Source organism: Kogia breviceps, chromosome 2, assembly GCF_026419965.1.
Source record: "Kogia breviceps isolate mKogBre1 chromosome 2, mKogBre1 haplotype 1, whole genome shotgun sequence".
Classification (NCBI taxonomy): Eukaryota; Metazoa; Chordata; class Mammalia; order Artiodactyla; family Physeteridae; genus Kogia; species Kogia breviceps.
This window is the reverse complement of record NC_081311.1, coordinates 131,359,345-131,376,108: the sequence shown is the minus strand read 5'-3', so window position 1 is coordinate 131,376,108 and position 16,764 is coordinate 131,359,345. Positions and strand designations below refer to the sequence as shown.

The following is a 16,764-nucleotide window of genomic DNA, read 5'->3' as shown; positions in this document are numbered from 1 at the left end:
ACTGTGCAATAATCTTGGGGAAAAAAACAACAGAAAGAACCAACGAAGTTTTCGGAAGAGTAACAACGATAGTACTAGCTTCTGGAAGGCAGCCCTCCTCAAAGGAGGCTGGGACCTCCAGGCGGGGTCCAGTGCTCACCCTGACATCGCAAGCCCTGCCTCCCCGGTGGCTAGCCAAGAAGTCAAGTCACCGAGAGCAGCCAACGCGGAGTCGGGCAGGATCCCTCGCCTGCTGCCGTCGCAGCGGGGGCCGTCGTTGCTGCGCTGACGTCGCGGGCCCGGAAAGCCCCTCCCGCGGCCGCTCGGGGATGGGGACCCAGGTGGTTTCTCTCGCACTAAGTCCCTCCCCACTCAGAACTGGTTGTCTCTGCAGCTCCTCGGCTTCTCTCCCTGCGGCGCGCATACGGCCAGCATATCCCTCTCGCTCACACACACAAGTTCTCCGTCGCCGTGCCCGACGGCTTCGGACACACCAACTAGCTCACGAAGTTTCTTACTCACAGTTCTGAGCTTCCGCGCCAGTCTCTCACGCCTCGGGTCGCCGGGGTCCGGCGGAGCGACTCCAACCGGAAGTTGTTTTCCTTTCCAGTTCAAAGGGCAGCGCCTGCGCGCGGAGAATTAACCCTTCAGCCTCCACCTCTCCAGGCCTGGCCTCTCCGGCCCCGCCCCTCCCCGCCCCGCCCACTCTCGTCCCTGTCCCGCTCATCCAAGCCCCGCCCAGCGCAGCCCCGCCCCTCCTCGCAGGTAAAACCACAGCCACGCAAAGGCATACAATGTCAAGTTTAAAGGTCACCTGAGTGTGTTGGCTAGCTTTTTGCCAAACAACAAATAACAGGGTCTAGCAACACCCAGTGTGTGAGCCGAGAATCACCCGAGAATTACGCAAGAATCACCTGAGAGGCTTGTTAAAGATGTAGATTCACCCCTAGAGATTCCCAGTTCAGAGGAACTGGGGTGAAGCCCAGGAACCCGAATTTTCAACATATCCCTATATGAATGTGATTAAGGTGATTAAGCTCCACACTCTGAGAAAAGCACACACACACACACACACACACACACACACGCACGCACATTTGTTTTTCCCCCAACTAGTAACACCTTTCATTAGAAGTACTTGCTAAAGTTGAATGATTGCTACATGCAAGTAGACCTTTAACATTTCCCATGACTTACGATTCCCCATTATTCCATTTCCTAGCCATGCTTGAATATTCTCCATGATAGAAAGTTTAGACAGATACCTCAAGAAAAGTTTTAGCTCGGATACCTACTACCTCAGGCAAGTTGCTTAACCTAATGAACATTGATATTCTAAAATCTGACAAATGACAATGATAACCTACTTCACTGGATGGATGGTTGCAGAATCAATCCATAATGTAAGCAAAAGTCGTGGTAAAGTTCAGAATGCTCTGTAAATGAAAGGTGTCGTCTGGAGTCACTCATGTCATGCTGGCTCCTTCCCACCACCAAGGTCATCCCTAGGACTCCTTTCAGGAAAAGAGCAGTCAAATCCACAGCACATGTGGAAGCTTCTTGAGAGCACTGAAGGCTGGGACACTCCACATGGACTGGAGCATAACTGTATCTGGGTGAATGCATGTAGCACTTTCAGAAGCTTCCATGGTGATGACCTACTATTTATTTAATTAAACATTATTATTATTTTTTAAATTAATTTATTTATTTTTGGCTGTGTTGGGTCTTCGTTTCTGTGCGAGGGCTTTCTCTAGTTGCGGCAAGCAGGGGACACTCTTCATCGAGGTGCATGGGCCTCTCACTGTCGCGGCCTCTATTGTTGCGGAGCACAGGCTCCAGACGCGCAGGCTCAGTAGTTGTGGCTCACGGGCCCAGTTGCCCCGTGGCATGTGGGATCTTCCCAGACCAGGTCTCGAACCCGTGTCCCCTTCAATGGCAAGCAGATTCTCAACCACTGCGCCACCAGGGAAGCCCTAAACATTATTTTTAAAACTCACTATTTTTGCATATATCTGACAAGGGGTAATGGTGTTTGAAAAAGACTTTATCACCAAGCACAAGGATACTAAGGGTGCTGAAATAGTGATTCCATAGCAAAGATTAAAATGACCATGAGTACTATATATTGTTGTTAGGCAGAGCCTACTCTAGAACATAGCTCTATATCCATAGACTTGATGAAATTTCCAAAGTTGAGAACACTCCTGTCCTAGTGATCTTGGCTAAGCCGTACCTGGACAGGTCTTCAGTCCATCCAAGAATCTTTATTCATTCTGAAAGTTGCAAGCCTAGCCCTGGAATCTTGAGCTTTTTTTCTAGCCATGCTATATATAACATATAACATATAACTTAGAAGCTGCTATCTCCCAGGGGAGTTCAGGATCTGCTCCTCCTAGGATAGTATCTTTTCTCTGTTAGAGCAGAAGGATGGGCTTCTGACTGCCTCAGTTTCTCCCTACATTTCTGAATCATGGATGTTTATACTTCTTTCCTTAGGCAAGTAAGTCCAAGAATTTTAAAACTTGCCAAATTGCAGTGTATTCTACTTGGTTAACTTGAATATTGGGCTTTGTTTGTTTGTTTGTTTATTTTTGCGGCACGCGGGCTTCTCACTGTCGTGGCCTCTCCCGTTGCGGAGCGCAGGCTCAGCGGCCATGGCTCACGGGCCCAGCCGCTCCGCGGCATGTGGGATCTTCCGGACCGGGGCACGAACCCGTGTCCCATGCAACGGCAGGCGGACTCTCAACCACTGTGCCACCAGGGAAGCCCTGGGCTTATTTTTTAAGTCAAAGCCAAAACATAATTTAAAAAACACTTAAAAAACAAACAAACAGAAACTTCTTGTGTATAGCATTGTGACCAGTTGAACAGTTTTCTTGTAATAAGTAATTGAGTTAAACATGACAGGACAGCACATTTTTAAAAAGAATTTTTAGGAGTAATTTTAAGTTCACAGTAAATGTGAGAGGAAGATACAGAGATTTATCACATATTCCCTACCCTGAAACATGCATAAGACTCTTTCATCATCAACACTTCCCATCAGGGTGATACATTTGTCACAATTGATGAACCTACATTGACATACTATTATCATTCAAAGTCCATAGTTTCCATTAGGGTTCACTCTTGGTGTTGTACATTTGATGGGTGTGGACAGAGGCATAATGCCATGTATCTATCATTATAGTATTATACTACAATATACTGGAGGATACTAATATACTCTATACACTCTGACATATATCCATTATTATAGTATCATACTATACAAGAATAATTTCATTGCCCTAAAAACCCTCTATGTTCCACCTATTCATCTCTCCCTCCCCCTAATCTCTGAAAACCACTGATCTTTTTACTGTCTCCATAGTTTTGCCTTTTCCAGATTGTCATATTGTTGGAACCGTACAGTAGGTAGCCTTTTCAGATTGGCTTCTTTCACTTAGTAATATGCATTTGAGTTTCCTCCATGACTTTTCATGGCTTGATAGATCATTTCATTTTAGCACTGAATAATATCCCATTGGCTGGATGTACCACAGTTTATTTATCCATTTGCCTACTGAAGGACACCTTGGTTGCTTCAACTTTTGGCAATTATGGATAAAGCTGCTATAAACATTAGTGCACAGGTTTTTGTGTGCACATGTTTTCAACTACTTTGGGGAAATACCAAGGAGCGTGATTGTTGGGCTGTAGAGCAAGAGTATATTTAGTTTTGTAACAAGCTGCCAAAGTGTATTCCAAAGTGGCTGTACCATTTTGCATTCCCACCAGCAATGAATGAGAGTTCCTTTTGCTCCACATCCTCATCAGCATTTGGTGTTGTCAGTGTTCTGGATTTTGACCATTCTAATAGGAGTATAGTGGTATCTCATTGTGTTTTAATTGTCATTTCCCTGATGACACATAATGTGGAGAATCTATTCACATGGTTATTTGCAATCTGTATATCTTCTTTTGTGAACTATCTGTCAAGGTATTTGGCCTATTTTAAGATTGGGTTGTTTGTTTTCTTGTTGTTGAATTTTAAGAGTTCTTTGTATGTTTTGTATAACAGTCCTTTATCAGATGTATCTTTTGAAAATATTTTCTCCCAGTCTGTGGCTTGTCTTTTCATTCTTTTTACAGTGTCTTTTGCAGAGCAGAAAAATTTAATTTTAACAAAGTCGAACTTATCCAGCACTGCTTTTGAGCAAATTGAAAGAGCTACTTTGACTATTTCTAATTTAAATAGTAGAATTTAATAATACACTCAGAATCTAAAACTGAATTCATGAACATTTTGAAATATGAAAGTGCTAAACACTTTAAATAAGGAAAGAAAAAATTAAACACACATTTCTTAACTATGTATTTTTATCTCTTTCCACTCCCATGATGTTGTAGTCATGAAGAGAAGTGGCTGCATACTGCTCCAATGTCTGAAACATGCATAAATGCTGGGGGGGTAAGTGGATGAGTTTTGTGCTAAAACAGTGTCAAACATTTTCCTTTTTTTATAATGATGATGAATTTTTTAGAATTGACATACAAAATGTTTTATTAAGGTTAGAAATTGAGTTCAGATATTCATTTGAGGAATAATTCTTTAAAAATGACATAATTTCACTCTAATTTTCCTTATATTATTATATACCTCAGGTTAACAAGTAGTACTGGAGGGTAGGGTGGAATGAAAATGAGAACTGCAGCTTTATTAAAACTATTTCAGAACCTGTTTTCAAAACTGCTTAGTATTTTATTGAGAGTTCTGAATATAAATCTAGAAACAAGGAAAGCTGCCAGTATAAACACTTATTACAACTAACTTGGAATGCCAGGTATGCATCAATGATCTTAGTCAAATCTTTGATGTGAAATATCACTATTAATAGAATCTGGTTGACTTCTGATTTAGGATGACATCTGGACTAGCTGTTTTTGTCTCAGATTCTCTGAATTAAATGCCTAATGAAAAATCAGAAAAATATGAGAACTCATAATAGCATCAAAAGGCAGGATTGATGACCAGACCCAACACATATGGCTGAGAGGCTATGCCCTGTACAGGGCACTTGGCTGAAATAGGTGCTCACTTGCCAAGCCTTGCTAACTTGGGCTTGAGTCTTACAGAGTTGCTATAACCCTGCTGATAAGCATCCTACTGACAGAATTTGACAAGATTTTTCCACCATTTGCAAGAACTGTAGGGCTGAAATGGACATGAACTTTGTTTTTGAAGGTGAGCAAACCTGTGACCCTGAAGGATAGTGAGAAAGCTATCTGCCTCATGGCACCTACTAGTGAATTGGACAGTAATCCCGCTACTATGTGTTATCTGCAAGTACTATTTTACATCTTGTTGCCCCATTGTCCCCCATTAGTACGTTTTTTTAATTATCTATTGATATTTTGGAGCTCTGATTTGGAGTATACCAACATGATCCCAATGGGAGTGGACAGATGTGATACTCTGTATCTAAGGATATGTGAAGCAAATAATGGAAGGGCCTGGGCAGACAGAGCTGTGTGTTTGACTCTCTGGGAGTTTAGTTTTTCATACATGGCTCCTATCAAGGAAAAGACCAATGATTTTTTCCAGATTAACCAGGAATTCACTTCTTCATATTAAAACAACTAGGCAATAAGGGTGAGGGATCTTGCCTCAGGCCAGTATTCATAGTGACAAAGTTGGTAAATGTTAGCTTTAGGTCCAAAAGTTATCTGTGAACTATGCATGTCTTTATGTCTCCCAGCTCAAGATCTGTGCTGAGGAGCTAGTAAAAATCAGGCAGATAATGAGAAGAACCAAATAAAATCCACACATCTGGTTAGTAAGGGCTATACAAATCTTGGAATGAGTTTAATACAAGATATAATATACTTGTATTAATGAGTATAATACAAGATAAGGCATCCCTTTGAAAAGACTGTGCTGCATAAAGGAAGAAGAGCAAAGTCTCCCCAAATCCTGAGAAAGTGAACACTTTAGAAAATGGTTTGCCAGAAGCGTAAGTGGAAAGAGTCCAATTTGTATTTTCTGTGATACAAGAGTTGAAATCTAAGACATGATATTGAACTAAGATAAGAAGGGAGAAATAAAAACAAAGTTGGGTAAGTTAAGGCTGTAAGGACACAGAACATGCAACATCAAAATTCAAATATTATTTGAACATAATAAAAAAAGTAATACATACTGCAGAATGTTAAATCAATGATTAGAGAAAAAGCTTGAAAAACTCTCTCAAAATGTGAATGGAAAGGATAAATAGATGAAAACCATTAAATGTAATAGTGGAAAGATAGTGCTCCAACTTCTGAAAAAGAGATCCGAGTAAATGGAACAGAAATAGCAACTAAAGATATATCAGAATATATCCGAAGTAATACTTTGATATAAGACAATCGGAGATGAAAAGAACTCAGTGAGTTTTGAAATGTATTAATCAAAAGAGCCCAACATTTTGACCTATCCTGATAAAAATTGTAATGTTAAATTATGAATCAATTCATTCATTTATTCAGGAACTATTTTGTGAGTGCTTGCTATATGCTAAAAGTTAGGGCTACAAAGATTACCAAGACACAGTTCTACCTTAAAAGAACTTAGTGTCTATTGTGGATGATATACATACAAGAAACAGGCAATTGCTATACAATGTGGTATTACACCATAACAATAAGGGTAAGAATAGGGTACTCAAAAAACACATAGGAGAGGTCTTAGTCTAGTCATGAGGGGGTGAGAAAAAGCGTTCTGAATCTAAAGTATGGAAAAAATTCAATAAGGATACAGATTAAAAAATGAAACTATTTTCAAAGGAAGAAAAAAAACGAAAAATAGACTTAACTTCAACGTTAAGCTTCAGAAGCTGAATAGAATAACACGTACAGCAGCCTGAGAAAGATTTGACTTACAAAGTCTATACCCACTCGAATTATCATTTGCATAGGAAAGGAAAACTAAGACATTCTTAGATACCTTATAGTTCAGAAATATTTCACCTATGTCCTGAAATAACTGGACATACACTTCAGTTAGTCAGGAAGGGAATCAAAGTGCAAAAACTAAGAAAGCTGAAATTCTGATATAAAAGAAATATCTGTAAATATTTGAAATAATTTAAATATTGGATTAGGTAAAAACTTGTTGCAAATATAATTAGAATATTAAAAGTAATCTTTAAGATATAAGGTCCAAGTATAAATAAACAATTTAGTAATAATGTGTTCTAAACTTCCTGATTATAGCAACAAAAACTCAAGTGGGTAGAAGAGAGGTGGCAGGAAGGAGAAAGTTCTAACTTACTCATTTTCTTATCTTCTATATGTGAAAACAAGGAAATGAGAGGCTCTCATTCTAACAATGATATTATAATTGAACATATATTATTTTAGGTTTTAAAGAAAAATAAAGGTAAATAACTACAAGTAGAATTAAAAGCAATTATACTGCAATAAAGCCATTAACAAAATTATATGCCGGGGTTTCCTGGTGGCGCAGAGGTTGAGAATCCGCCTGCCGATGCAGGGGACACGGGTTCATGCCCCAGTCTGGGAAGATCCCACATGCCGTGGAGCGGCTGGGCCCGTGAGCCATGGCCACTGAGCCTGTGCGTCTGGAGCCTGTGCTCCGCAACAGGAGAGGCCACAACAGTGAGAAGCCCGCGTACCGCAAAAAAAAAAAAAGAAAAAAATTATATGCTTATTGTTTATGTTTATTTTTTTGGTCACACCTCATGGCTTGTGGGATCTTAGTTCCCCTACCAGGTATTGAACCCTGGCCCTTGGCAGTGAGAGCGAGGAGTCCTAACCATTGGACCACCATAGAATTCCCCATTTTTTCATGCTCCTCAATAGAGGAGAAAGAAAGGAAAACATTGCTCATGTAATGAAGATGTAAAACTCTTCCTTCCCAGCATTTTATCAATCATCCAATAAGGTAACTCTTGTGAGCACTCCTCTGCAACATTTTTTTTGCATGCATATACTCTGTCCTCATTGTCATCTCTGTCCTCACTGTCACACTCTGACTCTATTGACACCCCTTGTTTAGGCCATCATCAAATTCATATTTACCATACAATCTCCTAACTATTCTCCTAACTTTTTCTCTTGTCAAATTCTAAATTTTATTATGTTCCTTTAGCACCTAAAGTCACTTTCTATTAACCTTAGAATAAAATCCAAACTCTAAACATAGTATGAGGTTTCTTCTTACTTCTCTAGACTCATATCCTGCCTCTTCTTCTGGCTTCGTTCAACACCTCAAATGCTCCATGTTCTTTCTTTTTCAGGTGTTTGCCAGTGTGATTTCCTCATCCTAGAACATGTTTCCCTCACATTTTGCTTGGTCTGTTATGGCCTCAGCTGAATGGTCTGATTCAAAACAGGGCCCTACTTGACTTCTCTTCCAGGTTAGAACTATGGGCTCCTATTTCACCCTGTCCTTTCCCCTTTATGACATGCCACACACTTGAAATTCCAAGACACATATTTGGATGTTTTTGAAGTTAGGATGGCTATTACAACTGATATTAAAGAAACATGTAACACAGTCTGAGGCCTAGATGGTCATTGCCGTCACAAAGGCAAACTCAAGCTGACATAGGCTAATGCAAGCAAGCTATAAATGAGAGTTCTCATTAAAATTGCCCCAGTCATATGTTGGTGTTGCCATTTACTAACCATGTGACCAACACTGAACTTCCGTTTCTTCTCCTGTCAAGTATAGATTATAATAATACTGGCCTCAAAATGTGTGTGTATGTGTGTGTGTACAGTGAGATAATATATGAACAGGGCCTGGATTATAGGAGGAACTCAATAAATATTAGCTAATACAGTTGACATTTGAACAATGAGAGGGTTGGGGCACCAAGCCCCCTATGCAGTTGAAAATCCACATATAACTTTACAGCCCTCCATATCCATGGTTCTGTAACTGCAGGTTCAACCAACTGCAGATTATGTTTATTGAAAAAAAATCCATATATGAGTGGACCTATGCAGTTCAAACCCATATTGTATAGATAATATCTATAACTTAAGTAGGTGGTTCTACATGCAGTTGAGTTTTAATTTAAGTAAGTAGTCAGAATTATCATTTAAAATGTCTTTAAAAGTTCACCCTAAGGAAATGTAGAGATTGTACTTACTAGAAAAATCTTTTACTTTAAATCAATTGTCTTACATTTGTCCAAAAAGCCAAAGGAAACTGTGGACCAAAAAACCAAAGGAAATCAGAAAATGATGTATGAACAAGATGAGATTATCAATAAAGAGATAGAAATTGTAAAAAGGAACCAAATAGAAATTATGGAGCTGAACAGTACAATAAGTGAAATGAAAAATTCACTAGAGGGGCAACAGATTTGAGCAGGCAGAAGACGTCAGTGAATGTGATAATAAGACAATTGAAACTATCTAGATAGAGGAACAGAAAGAGAAAAAGAATAAAGAAAAGTGCATAGAGCCTAAGAGGCCTATGAAACATCATCTTGTAAGCCAAAATATGCATTATGGAAGTTCTGAAGGAGAGGTGAGAGAAAAGGAGCAGAAAATATATTTAAAGAAATAATGGCTGAAAACTTCCCAATTTGATGAAAGACTGAATCTGCACATTCAAGAAGTTCAATGAACTCAAATAGGCTAAACTCAGATTCACGCTGAGACACATTATAATCAAACTGTTGAAAGCCAAAGACAATGAGAGAATCTTGAAAGCAGTGAGAGAGAAGCAACTCTTTATTTACAAGGGATCCTCTGTAAGATTAACAGCCAATTTCACTTTGGAATCATGGAGGCCAGAAGGCAGTGGGATGACATATTTAAAATGCTGGGAAAAAAAAAAAGAAATAGGTGCCAACCAAGAATTCTATATCCAGCAAAACCATTCTTCAAAAATGAAGGAGAAATTAAGACATTCTGAATTTATGAAAAACCCACAGCTAACATCATACTCAATGGTGAAAGACTGAAAGATTTGTCCCTAAGATCAGGAACAAGACAAGGGTGCTTTTTTTCACTACTGCTATTCAACATTGTCATGGTAGCTCTAGCAAGAGCAATTAAACAAGAAAAAGAAAAGGCATCTAAATGAAAAAGGAAAAGTAAAACTATATCTGCAAATGACATTATCCTACATGTAGAAAATCCCAAACAATCCACAGGAAAGCTACTAGAGCTAATAAATGAATTTAGCAAAGTTGCAGGATACAATATCAACACTCAGAAATCAGTTGTGTTTCAATATGTTATCAATGAACAATTCAAAAAGAAAATTAAGGAAACAACTTAATTTATAATAGCATCCAAAAGAATGAAATATCTAGGAATAAATTTAACCAAAGAGGAAAATGACTTGTACACTGAAAACTACAAAATATTGCTGAAAAAAATGAAAGAAGACCTAAATAAATGGGAAGACATTCTGTGTTCATGAATTGGAAGAGTTAAAATTGTTAAAATGGCAATACTCCCCAAATGATCTACAGATTTAATGTAATCTGTATCAAAATTCCAATGACTTCTTTTTCAGAAATGAAAAAGCCAATCTTCAGTTCCATGTAGAATTGCAAGGAGCCCTAAATAGCCAAGGAATATTGAAAAAAATTAAAAGAGTTGGAGGACTCACACTTCCCCATTTCAAAACTCATTACAAAGCTACAGTAATCAAAACAGTGTGATAAGAGCATAAAGATAGACATATAGACAACAGGAATAGAACTGAGAGTCCAGAAATAAACCCTTACATCTATGGCTAATTGATTTTGAGCAGAGTACAAAGACCATTTAATGGAGAAAGAATAGTCTTTTCAACAAATGATGTTGGAGCAACTGATATCCATAATGAAAATAACAAAACTGGACCCCTATCTCACACTATATACAAAAACTAACTCAAAGTGAAAAAGTAATCTAAATATAAGAGCTAAAACTATACAACTTAGAAAAGACGTAAATCATTGTGACCTTGAATTTGGCAATGGATTCTTAGGTATGATACCAAAATCATAAACAAAAAAAATACAATCAAGAAAAAAATAAATTGGACTCTCTAAAAAATTTTGAAAGTAAACTTTTGTGCATTGAAAGACATTATCAAAAGATAATCTGTAGAATGGGAGAAAATGTTTGCAAATTATGTATTTCATAAGAGTCTTATACCCAGAATATAAAAAGAACTCTTTATATATTAGCCTATCAACAGAAGGACAACTCAATTAAAAATTGGGTAAAGGACTTGAAGACATTTTTCCAAGGAGACTATACAGATGGCCAACAAGCACATGAAAGGATGTTTGACATCATTAATCATTAGGGTAATGCAAATCAAAACTGCAATGAGGTATGTAACATCCATTAGGATGACTATAATAATAATAACTTAAAACACAGAAAGGGGACTTCCCTGGTTAAGAATCCACCTGCCAATGCAGGGAACGTGGGTTTGATCCTTGGTCTGGGAAGATCCCACATGCTGTGGAGCAACTAAGCTTGTGCGCCACAACTACAGAGCTTGTGCTCTAGAACCTGCGAGCCACAACTACTGAGCCCATGCATTGCAACTACTAAAGCCTGCACACTCTAGGGCCCACCTGCCACAACTACTGAGCCTGTGTGCTGCAACTACTGAAGCCCACGCACCTAGAGCCTGTGCTCCACAGCAAGAGAAGCCACTGCAATGAGAAGCCTGCGCACCGCAACGGAGTAGCCCCTGCTTGCCACAACTAGAGAAAAACCCGCACATGGCAATGAAGACCCAACGTAGCCAAAACCAAAAAACAAAACAAAACAAAAAACCCAGAAAATTACAAGTGTTGGCAAGAATGTGGAGAAAATGGAACTTTCATGCATTGCTGGTGGGAATGTAAAATGGTTCAGTCATTGTGGAAAACAATTTGGCAGTTACTTAAAAAGTTAAACATAGAATCAGCCCACAATATGACCCCACAATTCCACTGTGAGGTATATACTTAAAAGAATTGAAAATAGGTAATCATACAATGTAAATGCATGGTCATAGCAGCACTGTTTACAATAGCCAAAAAGTGAAAACAGCCCAACTATCCCATCCATCAATAGATGAATCGATAAATAAATGGTGTATACACAGACAACAGAATATTATTTGGCCATAAAAGGAATGAAGTACCGACATATGCTACAACATGGATATATCTTGAAAATATTATGCTAAGTTAAAAAAAGCCAGACAGAAAAAGTCACAGGTTATATGGTTTCACTTATATGAAATATCCAGAATACGTATATTCATATAGACAGAACACAGGTTGGTGGTTGCCAGGGATTGAGGAGAACAGGAAATGCAGAGCAACTGCTTAACGGTAAAGGGTTTCCTTTTGGGGTCATAAGAATGTTTTGAAGCTAGATAGAAGTAGTGGTTGCACAACATTGTGAGTGGACTAAATACCACTAAATTGTTCACTTTATAATGCTTAACTTTGTTATGTGAATTTTACCTCAATTTTTGTAAAAGGAAAAAATAAGGAAATTTGAATAAACTATAAACTGAGTTAATAAAAATGTATCAATATTGTTCCTCAATTGTCACAAATGTACCATATACTAATACGTTAATTACAGGGGAAATTATGTTGGGGAGCAGGGGTAGGGGGGAAGAGGCAGGGTGGTACATGGGAACTCTCTGTAGTGTTTACTAATTTTTTCTCTAAATCTAAAACTGTTCAAAAAAAGTAAAGTCTGTTAGGTAAAAAAAATCCAAAAAACAAGAAAAACCTTTATTTTCCTAAATAACTCTTGGAACAGAGAGGAAATAAAACTGCAGTTAGAAAAACATAAAATAATAATGAAGGGCTTCCCTGGTGGCGCAGTGGTTGAGAGTCCGCCTGCCGATGCAGGGGACACGGGTTCGTGCCCCGGTCCGGGAGGATCCCACGTGCTGCGGAGCGGCTGGGCCCGTGGGCCATGGCCGCTGGGCCTGCGCGTCCGGAGCCTGCGCTCCGCAGTGGGAGAGGCCACAGCAGTGAGAGGCCCGCGTACCACACACACAAAAAAATAATAAATAATAATAATAATGAAATAATGTGAAAATGATATAAACGTGTAAGAACAGTTAAAATGGTACTCAGAAAATTCCTAGCCTTAAATACTTTCATTACAAAATAAGAAAGAAAACAAATAGACGAACTAAGCATCCAGATCTAAAACTGAGGAAAGGAAAAGTAAAATAATATAAAAGGAAGGAAAGGCAGTAAGAAAATAGTAATAAAGATAAAAGCAAAAACTAATTATTAAAAAAAGAGCTAACCATAAATGAGATACATCCAAGAGATTAACCCTTTGACATGTCCAATCAGGAAAAAAAGAGAGAGAAAACATAGCGAAAAGGGTTATCCATATGGTTATGGAGATGGTAAAAATTACAATACCATGTATACTAATACATTTGAAAAATTTGATAAAATTTTATTTATAAACAACAAATAACCTAAACTGTGCGGAAAAAATGGCATAAAACCTGAATAGATCAATAACAATAGAAAACATTGAAAAGCTTTTGAATAATTACTTCCAAAAGTGTGTGCCAAGGACAGAGTGCTAAGATATGCTCTTTAAACATTTCAAGGAGTTGATAAGTCCCACGAAATGTTTTTAGAACATGGAGAGTTTTGGTATTTTTATCAGAAAATAAAAATACAGATGAATTTCACTTATGAATAGGAATGCAAAAATTCTCATTAATTCTTTTTCAGTATGTGTTTTCTTAATATAAATTTGTGTAAGATAAATCAATTTGGACACACATTTTGCACACCACTGTTGGTTGTAACTGAATTGTGATCTGCAGGTAGCAGTGTTAAAATAGGGAGAAAGCTTTTTGCACAATGTGTAGGAACAACTGCTTTGTTTGAGTGTTGGTTGCTCTGCCTTGATAGGGTTCCTTGGCTATGCCACATTGTTTTCATTCTTTTCTGTTAATTTGAGTTGTGAACTGAATTGTGAAGCCAAAATAATAGGGGAGAGATATTTAAGCATGTGGATTGAAGAGAAAAGGAGGAAATGTGTAAGTTTGGTTTGTTTTGATCAACCAATTTATTATCTTAACCAGGGCAATAACAAATATACTTTATAATTTAAACCTACTTTTATTACCAAGGGATTTTTAACAACATGTAATTTTTTAAAAATGCAATTACTCTATTGTGTAACAACAGGGCACTATATAGTTTAAAGTAGAAAAACAATACAACTGTCTCTGATGATATCAAAAAGACAATGAATATAGTTTAACTTGAAGTCTTGATACACTTTTAGGAAACTAGGGTTAGAAGCATATTTGGTAGTTATTTGGTCTTTATGATTAATGTGTTTATCTCAAACCAACAGCCTACGTCATTCTTAATGTTAACCACTAGGGAAATTCCCACTGAGATGAGAACATGATGAGGTTGGCCACTATCTCCTCTGTTATTAAACACTGTTCTAGAAGTTCTGGCCAATGTCACCACCAGAAGAAAAAAAGAAGACAAAAGTAAATTCTTCCTATCTAGACTTTGCATGTGAATTACCTACAATAATTTAGAATAATTTAGAAATAAATAAAATATCAATATAATGACTGGATGCAAGATAAAATTATGATATCAAGAACTTTCCTAAATGTCAGCAGTAATTAGTTAGAAAATATAGTGGAAAGAATACCCCTATCAAGATAGCATCCCTATGACACACATGAAGAAGATAAAATATATTGGAATACAATTTATAATAAACAAACAACCTATGTTTCCTGAGGCCTTAACACATGGACAGAAAGAATGTTTGCAGACAGTAAGGTTCTCTCCTGGAAGGATGATTATTTTCTTCAAATTAGTGCATAAGTTTCATGAAGTTCCAACCAGCTCTTTGGGGGAGGAATTTAACATATTAATTTTAAATCTTCCAGTTGGCCATCTCTTTCATTGTCATAAGTGTTTAAGAGAAATAATTGGATGTTGCTCTACTTGGCTGCTAGCAGGAGCTTCAGTCAGGTTAGAGCTGGTATACAGCCCCAGGTCCCCCCTCCTGCATGGAGGCAGACTAATATGTGCACCTGTGCCCAGGTGGAAGTGAGCCCTGGAGGGAGTGAGGAGATGGGGTGGGCTAGTGAGGACAAGGAAGACCTAGGAATGAATTCTAAGCTTCTGTGAATGACTTGGCTTCTCTGTGATCTTGACTAAGTATTGTCCTTTTCCCCCACCCGTTTGCAGTTTAGATAAGATAACTCAAAATACTTTTTCAGTATTGTAAGAAGGCAGGGCAGTGGTAACAGAGCCATGGAAAAAGAAATGATGTGGATTTATGGTTAAGTTCTGGCTCTACCACTTACTAGCTGGGAGATCCTGTGACCATTTCCCTGTAGCAGACACTCAATAATGGCAGCTATTAATATAACAATAGTAATGATCCTTGAGGTTTAATCTTTTTGAACTATCTACTTATTCTTAAGAATATACTATACAATCTTTAATATTCACTTTTTGTGAAAATAAAGGCCAATTGGTAATAGAATAAGACTGGATAGCTATTATTGTATAAATTTAAATGTTCGAAGATAGGAAATGCAAAGTTTTCTATAAGGTTAATACTTTACTGTAAAGAAATATTCATAAACATGTGTTTCTTAGAAGATAGAAAAATAGTAAATGTGAGTTAATGTTTGAATGAACACACTGAATCAGGCCAGAATTGATCTTTAAAAATTTAACCAAAAAAAGTATGAATATATACAGCATTTACTTTTCAACCTAGTAAGCGGTATACAACTTAACTTATGCTAAATATGTATCTTTCAAGTCTTATGTTATAAAAACCACTCACTGGAGAAGGCTATATTCCAGAGATAAACTTAAAAAAAATTTCAAATAAAGACATAAATTCTACCTTAAAAGTTGAGAAGAATGCAAAAAGATCACAGTTTAAAAAATTTTCCTTTACTCTTGGCTAGGGACCCCATTTTTAAAAGGCTGAATTTCCAACTGTGGCAATGAATAAAAGGCATTACTGAATCATGTCATAAATTACTCACTTAATAGAAGGAATTGTAGAGCAAATCTGCAACACTTCAGTTTAAGACATCCAGGCCACCTTGCTAGCTTGAGAATCGGTAGAAACTGCTAAAGTTTTGATTACCTCTTCTCCAGGTTACAAGGCTTCCTTCATAGACTATTCTTCTTAAAGAAGTAGGCAGTTACAGAGTCTGGAAGTTTTATCTCCAGTCTCTAGCAGTGCTGCCCAAACTGTGCTGAGATCTCCCTGTGTTAAACTGGGAACTTCCACTGAGAAATCCCCTGCCTTGAAGACTTCCTTTTTTGTAACTTTCAACAGCCAATCATGGCAAGATATTGAAATGAAGCAAAGACTACCAGAAAATGTTCTGTAAACCACCGTGGCTGTAGCTTTGACTTCCTTTTGAAGCAAAGATACTTTACTTGAAGAGCTAGGACGTTTTAACAAAAATCCAGAAATTGTAAACCCCAAATTATATTTGGATTAAGCACATTTTCATGTAAGAAAATTTTAAAGTAAGCTTATTTGATAAATGGCTTTTTTTTTTTTAGGTTTTAAGAAGTCACTTTTTGACCTGAGCAGTATATTTATAAACAGTAGGTGAAGACTAGATTTGAGTATAGTTGTCTTTGCTTCATGGCCTACAGAGGTCACTAGGATGAAGCCTAGTAATATTAAAGTTTATGCTGGATTCCAGAGCCTAACCTCATGTACTTAGAAGAAAGGTGAAACATAAAAGGATCTTAAGAGCTTTTCTCCCTG

The 16,764-nt window shown here is 37.6% G+C and overlaps 1 protein-coding gene across 6 annotated transcripts in view; it reads right to left on the bottom strand.

Annotated features, from left to right (window-relative positions):
* Nucleotides 1-16,236, bottom strand: part of TANK (TRAF family member associated NFKB activator) — a 91,413-nt gene extending 75,177 nt beyond the window's left edge. For 3 of the 6 annotated variants that reach the window (XM_067026167.1, XM_067026168.1, XM_067026169.1), the window contains exon 1: nt 502-586. Coding sequence is in view for 2 of the 6 variants with exons in the window: in XM_059053784.2 (XP_058909767.1) it covers nt 140-147 (8 nt within the window). In the remaining 4 variants the exon portion in view is untranslated. Of the gene's footprint in view, nt 1-139; nt 309-501; nt 605-16,021 lie in introns of those variants that run through there. The other 3 variants (XM_059053789.2, XM_059053784.2, XM_059053785.2) reach the window with 3 other exon arrangements.
* Between the last annotated feature and the right edge of the window lie 528 nt (nt 16,237-16,764).